The 18,609-nt window shown below is 45.7% G+C and overlaps 1 protein-coding gene across 1 annotated transcript in view; it reads right to left on the bottom strand.

Moving 5' to 3' along the window:
• The window catches only part of IFI30 (IFI30 lysosomal thiol reductase), a 75,114-nt gene that overhangs the window by 17,242 nt on the left and 39,263 nt on the right, over positions 1-18,609 (bottom strand). The window contains exons 2-4 of the mRNA XM_063916062.1: positions 17,020-17,214; positions 4,937-5,011; positions 2,880-2,975 (exon numbers count right to left, since the gene is read on the bottom strand). Coding sequence (XP_063772132.1) covers positions 2,880-2,975; positions 4,937-5,011; positions 17,020-17,214 — 366 coding nt within the window. The remainder of the gene's footprint in view (positions 1-2,879; positions 2,976-4,936; positions 5,012-17,019; positions 17,215-18,609) is intronic.

Genomic DNA, 18,609 nt, shown 5'->3' with positions numbered 1-18,609 from the left:
TTACTGTATGTGGGCGGACTAGCATGTCCACAAGGAAGTGCACCTCAGCCAGTAACCAGGAGGAGTGCCGGGGCAAATTCTGGATAGAATATATATATTCCCTCTGACGAAGTCTATGACGAAACGCGTTGGGGCGGAGTCTGGTGACGTACATGATCGTTGGTATCGCTGAGCAAGGAGTCGGGGACGTGTGTGATTCCTGCCCGAGAGTCTGGGGAGACCAGCCGTCGACGGGTGGAGGTATCCGGTATGATCGCCTGACACTTGTTGCTGCTGTTCCAATTGATCATTTTTACTTGAATCACGTGGTAACCAGCCCATACTGGTTGCCTTCTGGTACGAATACTTACAGTTGGTTTTTAATACCTTGTGTATTATCTTTTAAAATAAAACTTTTACGCACTATGGAGCGCCCCCTATATATGTTTCATTGACAGATATCTCTTCTCCGGAGGAGTTCGGATTGCTGGAAGGGGAGCTGCGGTCCCACTAATACAACAAGGATCTAGTGCACTTTGGCAACACCCAAATGAAGTTGCTGTGATTCAAATATATGGACACACGCTAAGTGTATTTAGATATACACATCCTATATTTTCTCTGTTATATAATAATCAGCGCTATATCATATTTGTCTGTATATATATATATATATATATATATATATATATATATATATATATATATATATATATATATATATATATATTTATATTATCTCAACAATCAAAATAAGAGGCGGCACTCAGAGTCTTTGAAAGCAGTGAAAAAGCTGTATTAGTGAGGTCAACGTTTCGGGGACCACCTCCCCGTCCCCGAAACGTTGACCTCACTAATACAGCTTTTTCACCGCTTTCAAAGACTCCGAGTGCCGCCTCTGATTTTGATTGTTGGTACATGTCAGGGAGAGGATCCCTGGGGAGGGCACCGGAGCGAGGTACACCCTGAGGGGGAGGACTTGAGTGCCGGAGTCCATTTGCGAATAAAATATATATATATATATATATATATATATATATATATATATATATATATATATATATATATATATATATATATATATATATATATATATATATATATATATATATATATATTTATTTATTTTTTATTTTTTATTTTTTCCCATATTCATTTGTGGACCGGCACTCCCTCAAAAATGCAGTATTGCTCCGGTGCCCTCAACCGTGGATAAAACACAATGTAAAAGAAGGTAGCGGCACTCAGAGGCTGTAATGGTCAAAACTTGTATTCCACATAGCTACCTAGATAAAGGTATCTATGTGGAATACAAGTTTTGACCATTACAGCCTCTGAGTGCCGCTACCTTCTTTTACATTATTTATATATATATATATATATATATATATATATATATATATATATATATACATACATATACATACACACATTTTTTTTTTTTATTATATACACATATACACCCCCCCCCTCCCCCCAGATACCGTGCACTCCTAAGTGTGCATACTTGCCCTAGTGCACATGAGGTGATGCATTCCAATATATGTAGCATGATGGAGTCACTCTGAGAATGTAGTAACTTGAAAAAGTGCTTTATTCTTTCGATGTTTCGGGATTGTACCCGTTGTCCTCTCATGACGACGGGTACTGTCATAAAATGTTAATAGAATAAAGCACTTTCTCAAGTTACTACAGTCTTTGAGTGTCCCGATCATGCTGTACATAATAAATATATATATATATATATATATATATATATATATATATATATATATATATATATATATATATATATATATATATATATATATATATATATATATATATATATATATATATATATATCTCCATCCACAGTATGCCGGCACTCAATGTAAAAGATCCCAACTGCTCAGGTGCCCTTCCAAACAAATGAATATCCAGCAATAGAGATGGCACTCAGAGACTTGTAGCAGTGAAAAAAGACATCTGTATTGGATGTATCATCATCCAATACAGATGTCTTTTTTCACTGCTACAAGTCTCTGAGTGCCATCTCTATTGCTGGAGATTATAGATTTTTTTTTTTTTACATTGAGAGCACTGGTGACACATTCACTACTCACACTAGACCCTTAGGTCTATTCATGAAGCAGTGAAGAGAGTGGAGAAGTGAGCCAGTGGAGAAGTTGCCCATGGGAACCAAGCAGCATTGCAGTAACATTTCTAATTTGCATACTATACATATCTATGGAGCAGCATACTCCACTCTTTTCACTGCTTCATGAATAGACCCCATGATATAATTTAATTTTCAGCCCCAGGCCCATGTTGCCCCTAATCCAGCCCTGCATATATTGGAAGATGTATATAGTTGTTGTTAACAGCAGATGCTAGTCAATACTCTATTAAGATCTTGCATCTCTATATGGAGAATGACATGGTATCAGCACAAACACAACTGACAGTAAAGTGAGAGACTCCCACACAATAAATAACCTTAGTCTGGATATACAAGTCACACCCAGAGTAACAAATTATATTACCATATGTATTGTACAGCACCATACTATTCATGGTTATTTATCATGTTAACAAGAATTACAAAACATATCAATTTATATCTGTGCCATCTTAATTATAAGTCATATGAACCTCAACTGCCCAACTGCTAAAAAAATTTCCTGCTGCGATCAACTTGGAATTACCCCCTTTGTGCAAGTCTGCACGTATTTTTAAAGCGGCAATAATTTACAAGGCAAAACTAGGTTGTCGCTTTAAAAATACGGGCAGACTCGCCCAAAATCCCCCACCTCCCGCAGTTTGCAGGATATTACATTTAGCCCAATATATTTTATAATAGTACAGAATAAAGGATAACATTATAAGTAACTGTTTCGTATACAATAATTTTGACTTACTGGTTCCAAAGACTTTTTGATATTAGTGGAAACTTCCATACAGAATATAATCGGAAAATAACTCAATATATCCTTCAGCTGAAACATGAGACATGTCTAGATATATATAAAAAAAGATAATTATTTATAGTACACAATTTAAAGTGTTACTGCATCACAAGAGAGAACCAGTTCATACAGCATGTAATACAATAACATCAGCCCAGCCGAGTCAGCAGGCGAGCAGCCAGCCGCACTTAGCAACCCAAACTTGCACAATACTGCTGCAGTTCCATAGGTTAGCGAGCACTTTTGTGTGAATTTGGGATTCAAGGGGTATATAGTTTCTGAGGTTGAAAAAAGACAATTTGTCCATCGAGTTCAACCTAATTGAGGGCTCCTACGCTGTATTATTTTTAGGACTATTTGGGTGTGAGATGCGGTCTGTTGCCAGCATTTAGATGCAACGGCAATTTGCCCGCAACTGAATTCCCCCCAAAATCTGTGTTAGAAGTTATCGCAGCACTATTTGCATTTCCCCTTCTGACAGTTGGCAGCTAGGGGCAAGCAGAGGGTACAGTGCTGACAGAGATGAGGTGTCTTAAACCGGTAGAGTGCCTGGCAATTGACCACCAAACATCTGCAAATTGTGGGTTTAATAATCCATTCATTTTTAATTTCTATTATCCTTCTCTTTTAGATTGTAAGCCAGAAATGTTCACTGTCTTTCAAGTGAAATGTCTATATAATAATAATAGTTACAATTACAAACATTTTAACTCTAAAGCTAGGTACATACTATAAAATGTTCGGGTGTTGTTGGCAGATAATTGTTTAGTATGTACCCTGCACAAGGGCCCGACAGTCAGACCAAAACCCTTAGGAATGGCTGTGCATGCAATGTCGTTCACGTCATTTTTGGACCGGTCAGTAAATGCAGTGTGTACAGACCTTTCCTCAATTTCTGCTGATAGTTGTATGAAGATGATTTGGAAATCATTTAGAATAGTGGTTCTCAAACTTGGTCCTCAGGACCCCAAACAGGTCACGTTTTCCATCTCACCTAGCAGGTGCACAGGGGTATTCATTACTCACTGACACATTTTAAAAGATCCACAGGTGGAGCTAATTATTTCACTTGTGATAAACATCCTAGTGATATTCGGTGGACCCCTTTATTCAAAGTAAAGCATTGGTTACCCCTATACCAAGAAATAAAGACACGGAGACTTGAATTTGGCAGAAAAATTGCTAGCTATTTATTTGACCCTAACCATAGCAAACCTGTAATAGAAAATTTTATTAAGATGCCGATTCAGCCGGCATATGGTGGCAGAAAAAAGAACGGCTCTATTAAACTAACGCTAACCTTAAACTGCTAAAATTCGAAAACCATCCTAATTTAACTATGAACTATCAAAATCGGTAATAGGAGACAACTCAACCCCCACAGTGACTACCCACCCTGATGGGTGCCCTGCCGGTGCCTTCCCGGACGGGTGGTCGAGCGGCCAATAAGTCGATGGAGGTGAGTGCACCTAAACCACACCAAACTGTAAATCACTACAGCTTACCATACAACAACAAACTGCCGTTCTTTTCCGCCAATAAATAGCCAACGATAAACCCAGCCAACAATTTAACGCCAAGGCACTCCGTGCCAGAACCTCTACCAAACAGGGCGGGAGGGTGGGAAGGCAAATCACCAAACAAGAGAGCGCAAAATGGCCTAGCCTTCCCTATATATATTAAACCCTCCCCTTTTCCCAAAGGCTGTACTTTCCTCACAGCTAGGTCCACCCCTCCCAAGATGTTTAACTCATTCCTTTCCTATGCAGTCAATTCTCTCTCCTTATGTGAGGAGACCTGGAAAACGTGTTTGGGGTCCTGAGGACCGAGTTTGAGAACTAAACGATTATAGTATTGACCATGGTGTACATTGGGCAGATTCTTATAGTGTGTACTTAGCTTTAACAAGTACTCAACAGTTTTCAAAATAAAATTGTCACAGGTTTGTGTTGATTTGAGCTCATTTATAGAAAATGTTTGGATATATTCAAAATAGCAATATCTGATACCTCTACTGTGTTTATAAAACATTCATCTGGTCCATGCTGACAATCAAATTCCCACTTTCCAGAAACATTTTTCTCCTGTAAAACATATAAAAGGAAGGTTTTGTTATATGAAGATATTAGCAAATCTTTAATGTTTGTAACTAAACATACAGGCGTATAACTACTGTACAATACTACCTTTCCATATCATTCTGTGCGTTCCCACTAGTTCATTGATTTTGCAGTTTTCCAAAGCTTATTACTGCAATTAATGCCACTCCATTATAATGCCAGAAAAATGTATATTTAAAATCAATTGAAGTATCAAGTTTTCTATTTAAAAAAAAAATGCTTTTTTTTTTTCTTCAATGCATGTTCTGCACATTATAGATCGATTGAGTCATGTATTATGCACTAATCCCCGTCTTTTCCTTCATTTCATTTCCCAGTAAACACAGTCACTGCAGGGCGAGTTCCAAGGATAGGATATTTCAGTCTTCTTCCAGGTACATGCATTCTTATATATACAAGTCTCATAACCATCTGCTCTAATCAGTGGCGTAACTAGAAATTTTTCTCCCCCAAGCCAAAAAATTCTTCGCCCCCCCCCCCCCCTTCATGCTTCATAATTGGGAGCAAGAAAGGGATAAATATGCGCGCACCGAAGGCGCGCGCAACAAAAAAGAGGCGTGGTTTTGTTGGAATGGGCGTGGTTTCGCATAAAGGGGCGTGGCATTGCAGGAAAAGACTACCTTATACCCCAGTTTTGCAACCTGCACGCCCATACGTTGGCCACCACAGGAAAGAAAAATAATCCTGATTCATGCCCCTTACATTATTTGTCATTTTTCCTCCTTATAGTAATGCCCAGTATACATTATGCCACATACTGCAATGGCCCTTAGACATTATGCCGCACACAATAATGCACATGACACAATATGCACACACTGTAATGCCCCCGACACATTATGCCACACAACGTAATGCCTGTGACACATTATGCCACACACCGTAATGCCTGTGACACATTATGACAGGAATCGCAATGCCGTTATACATTATGCTACACACTGCAATGCCCCTGATACATTATAGCACATACAATGTCTGTGACACATTATGACACACACCGCAATGTCCGTGATACATTATGCCACACACTGCAATGACCCTGAGACATTATACCACATCACAATGCCCGCGATATAGTATACCATACACCGTAATGCCTGTGACACATTATGACACACACCGCAATGTCCGTGATACGTTATGCCACACACCGTAATGCCCATTACACATTAAGTCCTACAGTAAGGCTTCTAATTACTTTTCAATTACCTGCTCGTTGTCAGGGGTTTCATGCACTGGGTGTCATGCTCGTTGCCAGGGGTTTCATGCTCTTGGTTCCATGCACGGTGCCAGGGGTTTTCATGCTCAGGGTGTCATGCTCGTTGCCAGGGGTTTCATGCACTGGGTGTCATGCTCGTTGCTAGGAGGTAGTCCTTGTTGCTAGGGCTGTGCTCCCAGTGCCACATATGTCCCCAGTGCCAGATATTCCCCCACGGTGCCAGGTACTCACATGCCCCAGTGCCAAATATAGCCCCCCCCATGTGCCAGGTACACATATACCCCCCCAGTGTCACATATGCCCCCAGTGCCAGATATTCCCCCCCAGTGCCACATATGCCCCCAGTGCCATATATTCCCCCCCAGTGCCATATATGCCCCCAGTGCCATATATGCCCCCAGTGCCATATATTCCCCCCGTGCCATATATGCCCCCAGTGCCAGATATTCCCCCCAGTGCCATATATGCCCCCAGTGCCAGATATTCCCCCCCAGTGCCACATGCCCACAGTGCCATATATTCCCCCCCAGTGCCAAATATGCCCCCAGTGCCACATATGCCCCCAGTGCCACATATGCCCCCCCAGTGCCATATATGACCCAGTGCCAGATATTCCCCCCAGTGCCATATATGCCCCAGTGCCAGATATTCCCCCCAGTGCCAGATATTCCCCCCCCCCCCCCCCCCGCTTTTTGGAGGGACACGGAGGGCACAGATCACCTCTCCTGTGTCCCTCCTGCTGCATCATCTCCGGCGGCCGCGGGTCTAATAGGAGGAAGTGCCGGTTCGTGAGCCAATTAGAGCTCACGGACGGCACTTTCCCCTATTAGGCCCGCGGCCGCCGGAGATGATGCAGCAGGAGGGACACAGGGAGGCGTGCTGTGCCCTCTGTGTCCCTCCAAAAAGCGGCGGAGGGAAGGAGACTGCAGACTGACATGCGGACGCTCGTCCGCATGTCAGTCTGCTGTAAATCAGTGGCGCCCCCGCAGCCCCTCGCCCCCCAGCCACCGCGAGGGCTGCGGGGGCAGTAGTTACGCCACTGGCTCTAATGATCTTTAAGCCATTTGTGACCAGTAGCTAATTAGGATATTCTCAGTACAGACATTTTTTTGGGATCCCCCAGATAGGGCTTTTTATTCCCACATAAATGGCATGCGTTTTCTTATTACATTCATGCCCTTGGGGCCCATGTATAGAACATTTATTGGCCTTACATAATGCAGAATCAGGTTGGCATGATGAAGGCAAATATTCGGATCAGGGCTATTTAACAAAATTGCAACTACCTCTTGCTTTCATTTTCTATGGGGAGGGTGAAATGGAGTATTTTACTATAAAAGCCTACCTTTTAGGAGCTTATAGATGATGGCCCATGCTATCTGAAGAGGACAATAACAGACAAAGTCTATGGACCACTATACAGCATTGAGATATGTAAAGGGATCTCCCCTTTAAAGCGTACTTAGGGATGAGCATACGCAGTTAGGTCAGCTAGGGAGAGGGCCGACGCTCAGTATTTTCTTGCAGCGATCAGTGAGTGGCAAAAGTATTCTCATTGGAACTGCTTTTGCTGGGACTGCCTCTTACCAGAGACATTGGGCCTAATTCAGAGGTGATCACTGCAACGGCAGTAATCGCACTCCGAAGCTCTTCGTGGAGTGCGCGGGTGCACTGCGCGTGCGCACCTAGTGAGATGTAAAGCATCTCACTGGTGTAATTGCCTCTGCCTGATTGACAGGCAGAGGCAGTCGTGAGGCGGGAGGGGGCGTGCCAACAGCGTTAGAACGCAGTTGGGGGGGCACGGGCCGGACAACGCAGGACTCTCTGAACTGTTGCTGGGGCTGGCTGTGGTGGCTGCGTGACACCACACGCAGCCGCTGTGACTCAAAACATGTCGGGTAGCCGCCTGCCAGCGCAGCTATAGCTACTAGGCGGGTGCGAAAGCATCGCTGCCGTGCGATGCTTTCGCACCCGTGCGGGGGGAGGTTAGGGCCCGATATGCAGGGCAGACTAGCACATCTACGATCAGCTCTGAATCACCCACATTGTCCATGCTTCTGAAGACATTGTGGTTCTAATTTCACTACAAAACATGTTAAGCACTTTAGCAACTGAACACTTATGGGCCACTTATCCTTTCTTATCTGGACCAGGATTGGAAAGCTGGAATTTTGGGATATCATTTGTTAACAGCCGTCAGCTACCACCAACTGTGAGCTTTCTTGCTACAGACTAGATGAACACCTTTCACAACAAGCTGGTAATATAACTATGTTAACTTCTTTGTAACACCTGTTAACTGTTGAAGTTACCATTTGCGGTTGGTGTGCCATCTTTTATATTGTGTAACGCTAAGGGTACAAGGTGCCGTTTCCTGGGGTAAATGGCAGCACGCAGCAGCTGAGGAATCACACAAGTCCACAGCCAGTTTTATTATACAGAAAATAAAACAAACACCAAAAGAAAATACCTTGCCTGTCCGGCACTAACTAAACACAAGATGGTCCTAACTATCACTAAACAAAAACACAGAGTTCTCCAGTAAACACTGTATAGCTCACTTGTATCAGGAAGCGTGTTTCTCTCACAGAGATCCTGCAGTCTTCCCAGGCAGTCTGCACACATTAATCAGGCTAGAAGCCCTATAAGGCTCTTGCACAGCTGAAAGCCCTGATTAGCCCTCTGTGAGGCCAAAGATCTGAACTGGGCCCAATGTCTGGAACTCGCCCTCTTTCTCTCTCTCAGGGCCCTTATCCAGCTTTTCCAGCAAACTGAAAAGGTTCTAACAAAACAAAAGCATTTTCCTAGAAGTTTTCATTTTCTAGAACATGTAAGACAAGAACCTGGGACAAACATACCTGCCCTCAAACACTATCCCAGTGTTCTTGTCACAATTGGTACCCACTTATTTGGACATGCCAGTGGCCCACGACAGCATCTTGTCAAATTTTGCGTGAACACCATTGACCTGTGTTTTTTATGATCTACATGTATTATATTTGCAATTGTCTCATCGATATTTCCTTATTATTTATTAAATATTATACATTTGTAATGCAATTTTATCAAGCCGTAAGTTAATATTTGAATGTTGTTTAGACTACTTTAGTGCTGTACGGCCCCCTCTTTTTATCAAGAGAATCATGAATTGATATGAAAATGCTTTCCCTACTGCTGCAATTGGCAGTGATAAGGGGTTGGATCAGAATCCCGGCAGCGGATTCTGGCTTGAGGCGGCCAAGGGTTCATAGCGACGTCGGCTCTTCCTATCATTGTGAAGCAGAATTCACCAAGCGTTGGATTGTTCACCCACTAATAGGGAACATGAGCTGGGTTTAGACCATCGTTAGTTTTACCCTACTGATGAAGTGTTGTCGCCAGGGCCGTAACTAGGTGTTTGTGCGAGAGGGGCCTCGCACAGAGCCCTGGGGAGCGCACAGTCACGGCCCTGTTTAACACTGTACGGAGCATCAGAGCTCCGTACAGCTCCATTGCCAGCAGCAGCCCGCCCCAGCACAGCAAGCTGCCTCAGCTCCACTCCACTGTACGGACTCCGTACAGTGGAGCCGAGATGGCTTGCGGCTGGGGCATGTTGGCGGGTCCTCCCCACTCCCATACTCCGTACTACAGAGCATGGGAGCGGGGAGGACCCGCCAACATGCCCCAGCCGCAAGCCGCCTCAGCTCCACTGTACGGAGCATCAGAGCGGGTAGGACCCGCAAGCATGCTCCAGCCGCCGGCGCCGCTCAGCTCCATTGCCCAGCCGCAACCCGCCCCAGCACAGCAGCACCAGCCAGTGTCACAGAGGGCAACGGGGAGAGATGGTGTCTGTCTGTCTGTCTCTCTCTAGCGACGCTGTCTGCCGTAATGTGTAAAAAGGGGGACGCTGTCTGCCGTAATGTGTAAAAAGGGGGACGCTGTCTGCTGTAATGTGTAAAAAGGGGGATGCTGTCTGCTGTAATGTGTAAAAAGGGGACGCTGTCCGCCGTAAAGTGTAAAAAGGGCTCTACCTGGTGTAGTGGCGCTACTGTGCGGTGTAATTTGAATAATGGAGACTACTGTGCACCGTAGTATTAATTGGTATTATTTTGTGGCCACACCCTTTCCCCATGAAGCCATGCACCTAATTTTTTTGCGCGCGCCTATGGTGCGCACTGCCCATGTTTTGCATAAGGTGGAGGGGGGGGGGGCGCCAATGCAGTTTCTTGCACACATCGCTAAAATGCCTAGTTATGGCACTGGTTGTCGTCATAGTAATCCAGACAGATTTTGGTAAGTATTGTAACCCTAATGCTAATCCTAACCCACCACTCCGCAACCTAACACTAACCATCTACTCCCACATTCTAACCCTAACCATTCTATTCCACAGTTTAACTCTAACCCTAACCCTAATACTTACTGTTAGGATCTGTGAGGATTTTGAGTGTCAGGATTCTGCTGCCTGGATTCTTACCATCGCATGCCGAGCGCCTGTATATTGACTACATCCTGTGGTAATATATGTTACTCTATGGCTCATAAACGCATTGCTACCTAAATAGTTCCTTATGGCTGTAGTTCCCATACTTTTAGTATTGGTACAAAATAGGTTACACATTTGTTCTTTTTTGTTATATATTTTGTAATTTTTCTGTAATTTCAGTGATATACAGGGTTAAAATAGTTTACAATTGATTGAAAACTAAGCCATATGGTAGTACTGTGAATTTGTTTAATTAAAAAAATAATAAGAATTTACTTACCGATAATTCTATTTCTCGTAGTCCGTAGTGGATGCTGGGGACTCCGTAAGGACCATGGGGAATAGCGGCTCCGCAGGAGACTGGGCACAAAAGTAAAGCTTTAGAACTACCTGGTGTGCACTGGCTCCTCCCCCTATGACCCTCCTCCAAGCCTCAGTTAGGATACTGTGCCCGGACGAGCGTACACAATAAGGAAAGATTTTGAATCCCGGGTAAGACTCATACCAGCCACACCAATCACACCATATAACTTGTGATCTAAACCCAGTTAACAGCATGATAACAGAGGAGCCTCTAGAAAAGATGGCTCACTACAGCAATAACCCGATTTTTTGGTAACAATAACTATGTACCAGTATTGCAGACAATCCGCACTTGGGATGGGCGCCCAGCATCCACTACGGACTACGAGAAATAGAATTATCGGTAAGTAAATTCTTATTTTCTCTGACGTCCTAGTGGATGCTGGGGACTCCGTAAGGACCATGGGGATTATACCAAAGCTCACAAACGGGCGGGAGAGTGCGGATGACTCTGCAGCACCAATTGAGAGAATTCCAGGTCCTCCTCAGCCAGGGTATCAAATTTGTAGAATTTTACAAACGTATTTGCTCCTGACCAAGTAGCTGCTCGGCAAAGTTGTAAAGCCGAGACCCCTAGGGCAGCCGCCCAAGATGAGCCCACCTTCCTTGTGGAATGGGCTTTTACAGATTTTGGCTGTGGCAGGCCTGCCACAGAATGTGCAAGCTGAATTGTACTACAAATCCAACGAGCAATAGTCTGCTTAGAAGCAGGAGCACCCAGCTTGTTGGGTGCATACAGGATAAACAACGAGTCAGATTTTCTGACTCCAGCCGTCCTGGAAACCTATATTTCCAGGGCCCTGACAACGTCTAGCAACTTGGAGTCCTCCAAGTCCCTAGTAGCCGCAGGCACCACAATAGGTTGATTCAGGTGAAACGCTGAAAACCACCTTAGGGAGAAACTGAGGACAAGTCCTCAATTCCGCCCTGTCCGAATGGAAAATCAGATGAGGGCTTTTACAGGATAATGCCGCCAATTCTGACACGCACCTGGCCCAGGCCAGGGCCAACAGCATGACCACTTTCCATGTGAGATATTTTAACTCCACATATTTAAGTGGTTCAAACCAATGTGACTTTTGGAACCCAAAAACTACATTTAGATCCCAAGGTGCCACTGGAGGCACAAAAGGAGGCTGTATATACAGTACCCCTTTCACAAACGTCTGAACTTCAGGGACTGAAGCTAGTTCTTTTTGGAAGAAAATTGACAGGGCCGAAATTTGAACCTTAATGGACCCCCATTTCAGGCCCATAGACACTCCTGTTTGCAGGAAATGTAGGAATCGACCTAGTTGAAAATTCCTCCGTCGGGGCCTTACTGGCCTCGCACCACGCAACATATTTTAGCCAAATGCGGTGATAATGTTTTGCGGTTATATCTTTCCTGGCTTTGATCAGGATAGGAATGACTTCATCCGGAATGCCTTTCTCCTTCAGGATCCGGCGTTCAACCGCCATGCCGTCAAACGCAGCCGCGGTAAGTCTTGGAACAGACAGGGTCCTTGCTGGAGCAGGTCCCTTCTTAGAGGTAGAGGCCACGGATCCTCCGTGAGCATCTCTTGAAGTTCCGGTTACCAAGTCCTTCTTGGCCAATCCGGATCCACGAATATAGTGCTTACTCTTCTCCATCTTATAATTCTCAGTACCTTGGGTATGAGAGGCAGAGGAGGGAACACATACACTGACTGGTACACCCACTGTGTTACCAGAGCATCTACAGCTATTGCCTGAGGGTCCCTTGACCTGGCGCAATACTTGTCGAGTTTTATAAACATGTGGAAGACTTCTGGGTGAAGTCCCCACTCTCCCGGGTGGGGGTCGTGTCTGCTGAGGAAGTCTGCTTCCCAGTTGTCCACTCCCGGAATGAATACTGCTGACAGTGCTATCCCATGATTTTCCGCCCAGCGAAGAATCCTTGCAGCTTCTGCCTTGCCCTCCTGCTTCTTGTGTCACCCTGTCTGTTTACGTGGGTGACTGCCGTGATGTTGTCCGAATGGATCAACTCCGGGTGACCTTGAAGCAGAGGTCTTGCTGAGCTTAGAGCATTGTAAATGGCCCTTAGCTTCAGGATATTTATGTGAAGTGATGTCTCCAGGCTTGACCATAAGCTCTGGAAATTCCTTCCCTGTGTGACTGCTCCCCAGCCTCGCAGGCTGTCATCCGTGGTCACCAGGACCCAGTCCTGAATGTCGAATCTGCGGCCCTCTAGAAGATGAGCACTCTGCAACCACCACAGGAGAGACACCCTTGTGCTTGGTGACAGGGTTATCCGCTGATGCATCTGAAGATGCGACCCGGACCATTTGTCCAGCAGGTCCCACTGGAAAGTTCTTGCGTGGAATCTGCCGAATGGGATTGCTTCGTAGGAAGCCACCATTTTTCCCAGAACACTTTCATTGATGTACTGAGACTTGGCTCGGTTATAGGAGGTTCCCGACTAGCTCGGATAACTCCCTGACTTTCTCCTTCGGGAGAAACACCTTTTTCTGGACTGTGTCCAGGATCATCCCTAGGAACAGAAGACGAGTCGTCGGAATCAGCTGCGATTTTGGAATATTGAGAATCCAATCGTGCTGCCGCAACACTACCTGAGATAGTGCTACACCGACCTCCAACTGTTCCCTGGATCTTACCCTTATCAGGGAATCGTCCAAGTAAGGGATAACTAAAATTCCCTTCCTTCGAAAGAGTATCATCATTTCGGCCATTACCTTGGTAAAGATCCGGGGTGCCGTGGATCATCCATACGGCAGCGTCTGAAACTGATAGTGACAGTTCTGTACCACAAACCTGAGGTACCCTTGGTGAGAAGGGTAAATTGGGACATGAAGGTAAGCATCCTTGATGTCCCGAGACATCATGTAGTCCCCTTCTTCCAGGTTCGCAATCACTGCTCTGAGTGACTCAATCTTGAATTTGAACCTCCGTATGTAAGTGTTCAAGATTTTAGATTTAGAATCGGTCTCACCGAGCCGTCCGGCTTCGGTACCACAACAGTGTGGAATAATACCCCGTTCCCTGTTGCAGGAGGGGTACCTTGATTATCACCTGCTGGGAATACAGCTTGTGAATGGCTTCCAAAACTGCCTCCCTGTCAGAGGGAGACATCGGTAAAGCCGACTTTAGGAAACGGCGAGGGGGGAGACGTCTCGAATTCCAATTTGTACCCCTGAGATATCACCTGAAGGATCCAGGGGTCTAATTGCGAGTGAGCCCACTGCGCGCTGAAATTCATTGAGACGGGCCCCCACCGTGCCTGATTCTGCTTGTAAAGCCCCAGCGTCATACTGTGGGCTTGGCAGAGGCGGGAGAGGGCTTCTGTTCCTGGGAACTGGCTGATTTCTGCAGCCTTTTTCCTCTCCCTCTGTCAGGGGGCAGAAATGAGGAACCTTTTGCCCGCTTGCCCACGAAAGGACTGCGCCTGATAATACGGCGTCTTCTTATGTTGAGAGGCGACCTGGGGTACAAACGTGGATTTCCCAGCTGTTGCCGTGGCCACCAGGTCTGAAAGACCGACCCCAAATAACTCCTCCCCTTAATAAGGCAATACTTCCAAATGCCGTTTGGAATCCGCATCACCTGACCACTGTCGTGTCCATAACCCTCTACTGGCAGAAATGGACAACGCACTTAGACTTGATGCCAGTCGGCAAATATTCCGCTGTGCATCACGCATATATAGAAATGCATCTTTTAAATGCTCTATAGTCAATAATATACTGTCCCTATCTAGGGTATCAATATTTTCAGTCAGGGAATCCGACCACGCCAACCCAGCACTGCACATCCAGGCTGAGGCGATTGCTGGTCGCAGTATAACACCAGTATGTGTGTAAATACATTTTAGGATACCCTCCTGCTTTCTATCAGCAGGATCCTTAAGGGCAGCCATCTCAGGAGAGGGTAAAGCCCTTGTTCTCACAAGCGTGAGCGCTTTATCCACCCTAGGGGGTGTTTCCCAACGCACCCTAACCTCTGGCGGGAAAGGATATAATGCCAATAACATTTTAGAAATTATCAGTTGTTATCGGGGGAAACCCACGCATCATCACACACCTCATTTAATTTCTCAGATTCAGGAAAACTACAGGTAGTTTTTCCTCACCGAACATAATACCCCTTTTTGGTGGTACTCGTATTATCAGAAATGTGTAAAACATTTTTCATTGCCTCAATCATGTAACATGTGGCCCTACTGGAAGTCACATTTGTCTCTTCACCGTCGACACTGGAGTCAGTATCCGTGTCGGCGTCTATATCTGCCATCTAGGTAACGGGCGCTTTAGAGCCCCTGACAGCCTATGAGACGTCTGGACAGGCACAAGCTGAGTAGCCGGCTGTCTCCTGTCAACCACTGTCTTTTATACAGAGCTGACACTGTCACGTAATTCCTTCCAACAGTTCATCCACTCAGGTGTCGACCCCCTAGGGGGTGACATCACTATTACAGGCAATCTGCTCCGTCTCCACATCATTTTTCTCCTCATACATGTCGACACAAACGTACCGACACACAGCACACACACAGGGAATGCTCTGATAGAGGACAGGACCCCACTAGCCCTTTGGGGAGACAGAGGGAGAGTTTGCCAGCACACACCAGAGCGCTATATATATATATATATATATATATATATATACACAGGGATAACCTTATATAAGTGTTTTTCCCCTTATAGCTGCTGTATTGTTTATACTGCGCCTAATTAGTGCCCCCCTCTCTTTTTTAACCCTTTCTGTAGTGTAGTGACTGCAGGGGAGAGCCAGGGAGCTTCCCTCCAACGGAGCGGTGAGGGAAAATGGCGCCAGTGTGCTGAGGAGATAAGGCCGCCGAGAAGGGGGCGGAGCCTATCTCCCGTTTTTCTGTGTATTCTGGCAGGGGTTAAATTCATCCATATAGCCCAGGAGCTATATGTGATGCATTTTTTTTGCCATCCAAGGTGTTTTTTATTGCGTCTCAGGGCGCCCCCCCCCCAGCGCCCTGCACCCTCAGTGACCGGAGTGTGAAGTGTGCTGAGATCAATGGCGCACAGCTGCAGTGCTGTGCGCTACCTTGTTGAAGACAGGACGTCTTCTGCCGCCGATTTTCCGGACCTCTTCTGTCTTCTGGCTCTGTAAGGGGGCCGGCGGCGCGGCTCTGGGACCTATCCATGGCTGGGCCTGTGATCGGTCCCTCTGGAGCTAATGTCCAGTAGCCTAAGAAGCCCAATCCACTCTGCACGCAGGTGAGTTCGCTTCTTCTCCCCTTAGTCCCTCGATGCAGTGAGCCTGTTGCCAGCAGGTCTCACTGAACATAAAAAACCTAAAACTAAACTTTTCACTAAGCAGCTCAGGAGAGCCACCTAGTGTGCACCCTTCTCGTTCGGGCACAAATATCTAACAGAGGCTTGGAGGAGGGTCATAGGGGGAGGAGCCAGTGCACACCAGGTAGTTCTAAAGCTTTACTTTTGTGCCCAGTCTCCTGCGGAGCCGCTATTCCCCATGGTCCTTACGGAGTCCCCAGCATCCACTAGGACGTCAGAGGAAAAAAAAATAAAAAAAAAGGAGCTGTAAGATCTCCTCTTAAATATATATTTTGTCCGCTTACTATGCCAGCTGATGACCCCACTTGACTGCACCCATGTAACGTCTATTGTCGGGAGTATAGAGCTGGGCACCAGGCACATCTTCGGGATGCGCTAAGCCCCTCTCCAGTCAGTGAGTGACACTTCCAGGTACCCCAGAAACTGGAAACAGGAGCCAAGTTGCCACCGCCTCAGCTTTGCGCCCTGGACAATTGGACCTGTGGAACACCCCTAGTTGCAATCCTGACTTTCTAACAGTTTATGCATATGACTGTGAAACACTGGTTGAGAAGCACTGCTCTGTACAACAAGACATATTTCTGTAATCCAGGAATGTGACTTATTTACATCTTACCTCTGCATTCCCATAAGGCACCAGTGTAATATTCATAATGTCAGCCAACATTAGCCATGTAGGGAATAGTTGACGACTAAGAAATTGGCGACAAGCTGGACAAAGGCCTTCATAATACAGTTCAATTTGCACCGCTGGTTCTTGGCTCAGTTTGTGTTCTTTACGTGTGTAGTATTCCAAGCACTGCTCTTCCACCTGCAAAGTAGGCAACACACATTTTGACCTGATTACTGGCTTACAGTGACCATTCATAGGGTTTCTTGACATTAAAATAAAATAACGTTAGGGAAAAAGAGGAGCACTTAATGTAACATAATTCTCCCCTGTGTCTAATATTGAAGACATTATTATCATAGTCATTTACTTCTAATTGTTGTAAGGCAATTGCTGAGCCCATTTGTTTTTGTATATGTTACTGAACACCTTCTGTTGCGGAGTATAAAACACTGCACAGCAGCAGTGCCAGTTTTGTAAAACTCCATTACCACATGGAGCTAACTGCCCTGTAATGGAATATATATTTTCAGAAAATCTATACACTTCATTGGGCACAAATCATCTGTAATTCCACTTCCTAGGCTCAGAGCCAGTCATATAACCATCAATGTTCATGTAGCACACATCCTTATTCTTCTCTCCGCTGTTCTCTCCATGGGAGTGAAGAGAGATGACATCATCACTGTGTTGCCCCTGGCCTCAGGGAGATTGCTAGACTCTTCAGGGAATAATGAAAAATCCCCGTATGTCAGGGAGTCTTTCTGACATTCAGGCAGAGTCCACTTGATTGGTTTACAGTGTCTAGTAATATGGCTGAAATGGGAGGGGGGGGGTGGGGGGGACAAGGATGTGGCCATAGGCGTCACTCACTTCAGTGACACCCGGTGTGGCACCATGGAAAAGGGTTGGGGCTTTGTGGGAAGGGGCAGGGCTTTGCATCCTGACCCCTGTTTTTCTTCACTCCAGCATACCTCCCAACTTTACTGTAGCAGAAAGAGGGACTCCTGCACTGCCTAGGGGAGTGGTTTTAATAAAAATGGGCGTGGCTTCATGAAAATGCAGCAATCGCAAGCCACGGCCCCGGTTTCTCATCACTATGGGGGAAATGGCCAGCGCTCAGTGAGCTGCTGGCATGCCCCCAGTCCTTCTGTCTCCATGAATAGACACTGTGTGCGCATGCAGTGCTGACTCCTACACAGTGACAGGAGCTGAGTGCTGCACATAATGTTACAGTGCATCACCCAGCTCCTGTCACTGAGCAGGAGCCGGCATTTTGGTGTCACCCCTAAGCGGATGACACTCGGGTGCGGGCAGCACCTCAAGCACCACCCTTGCGATGCCACTGGCTGCTTTGTTTGGACCCTCTCTGTCCAAAAGGTCAGGCAGTCTGGTAGCAAATTAGCCTACGATTGCAATGAGCTGGGTATCAATTAGCTGTGGCTGACTGAATTCTCTCCTGTGTCAGTGAAGGGCTGTTGGCTGCAGCACTACTGTGGCATTACTGTGACTCAGCACCTTTCATTATGTTTAAAAATAGGGTGTGCAGTCAATCCCCCGTTTTCCTCTATATTTGTGTATATATTGTACACTTGA

The sequence above is a fragment of the Pseudophryne corroboree genome, chromosome 1 (genome assembly GCF_028390025.1).
Source record: "Pseudophryne corroboree isolate aPseCor3 chromosome 1, aPseCor3.hap2, whole genome shotgun sequence".
In the NCBI taxonomy this organism is placed as follows: Eukaryota; Metazoa; Chordata; class Amphibia; order Anura; family Myobatrachidae; genus Pseudophryne; species Pseudophryne corroboree.
Note: the sequence above shows the minus strand (reverse complement) of the source record. Positions and strands in the feature narration are given on the sequence as shown.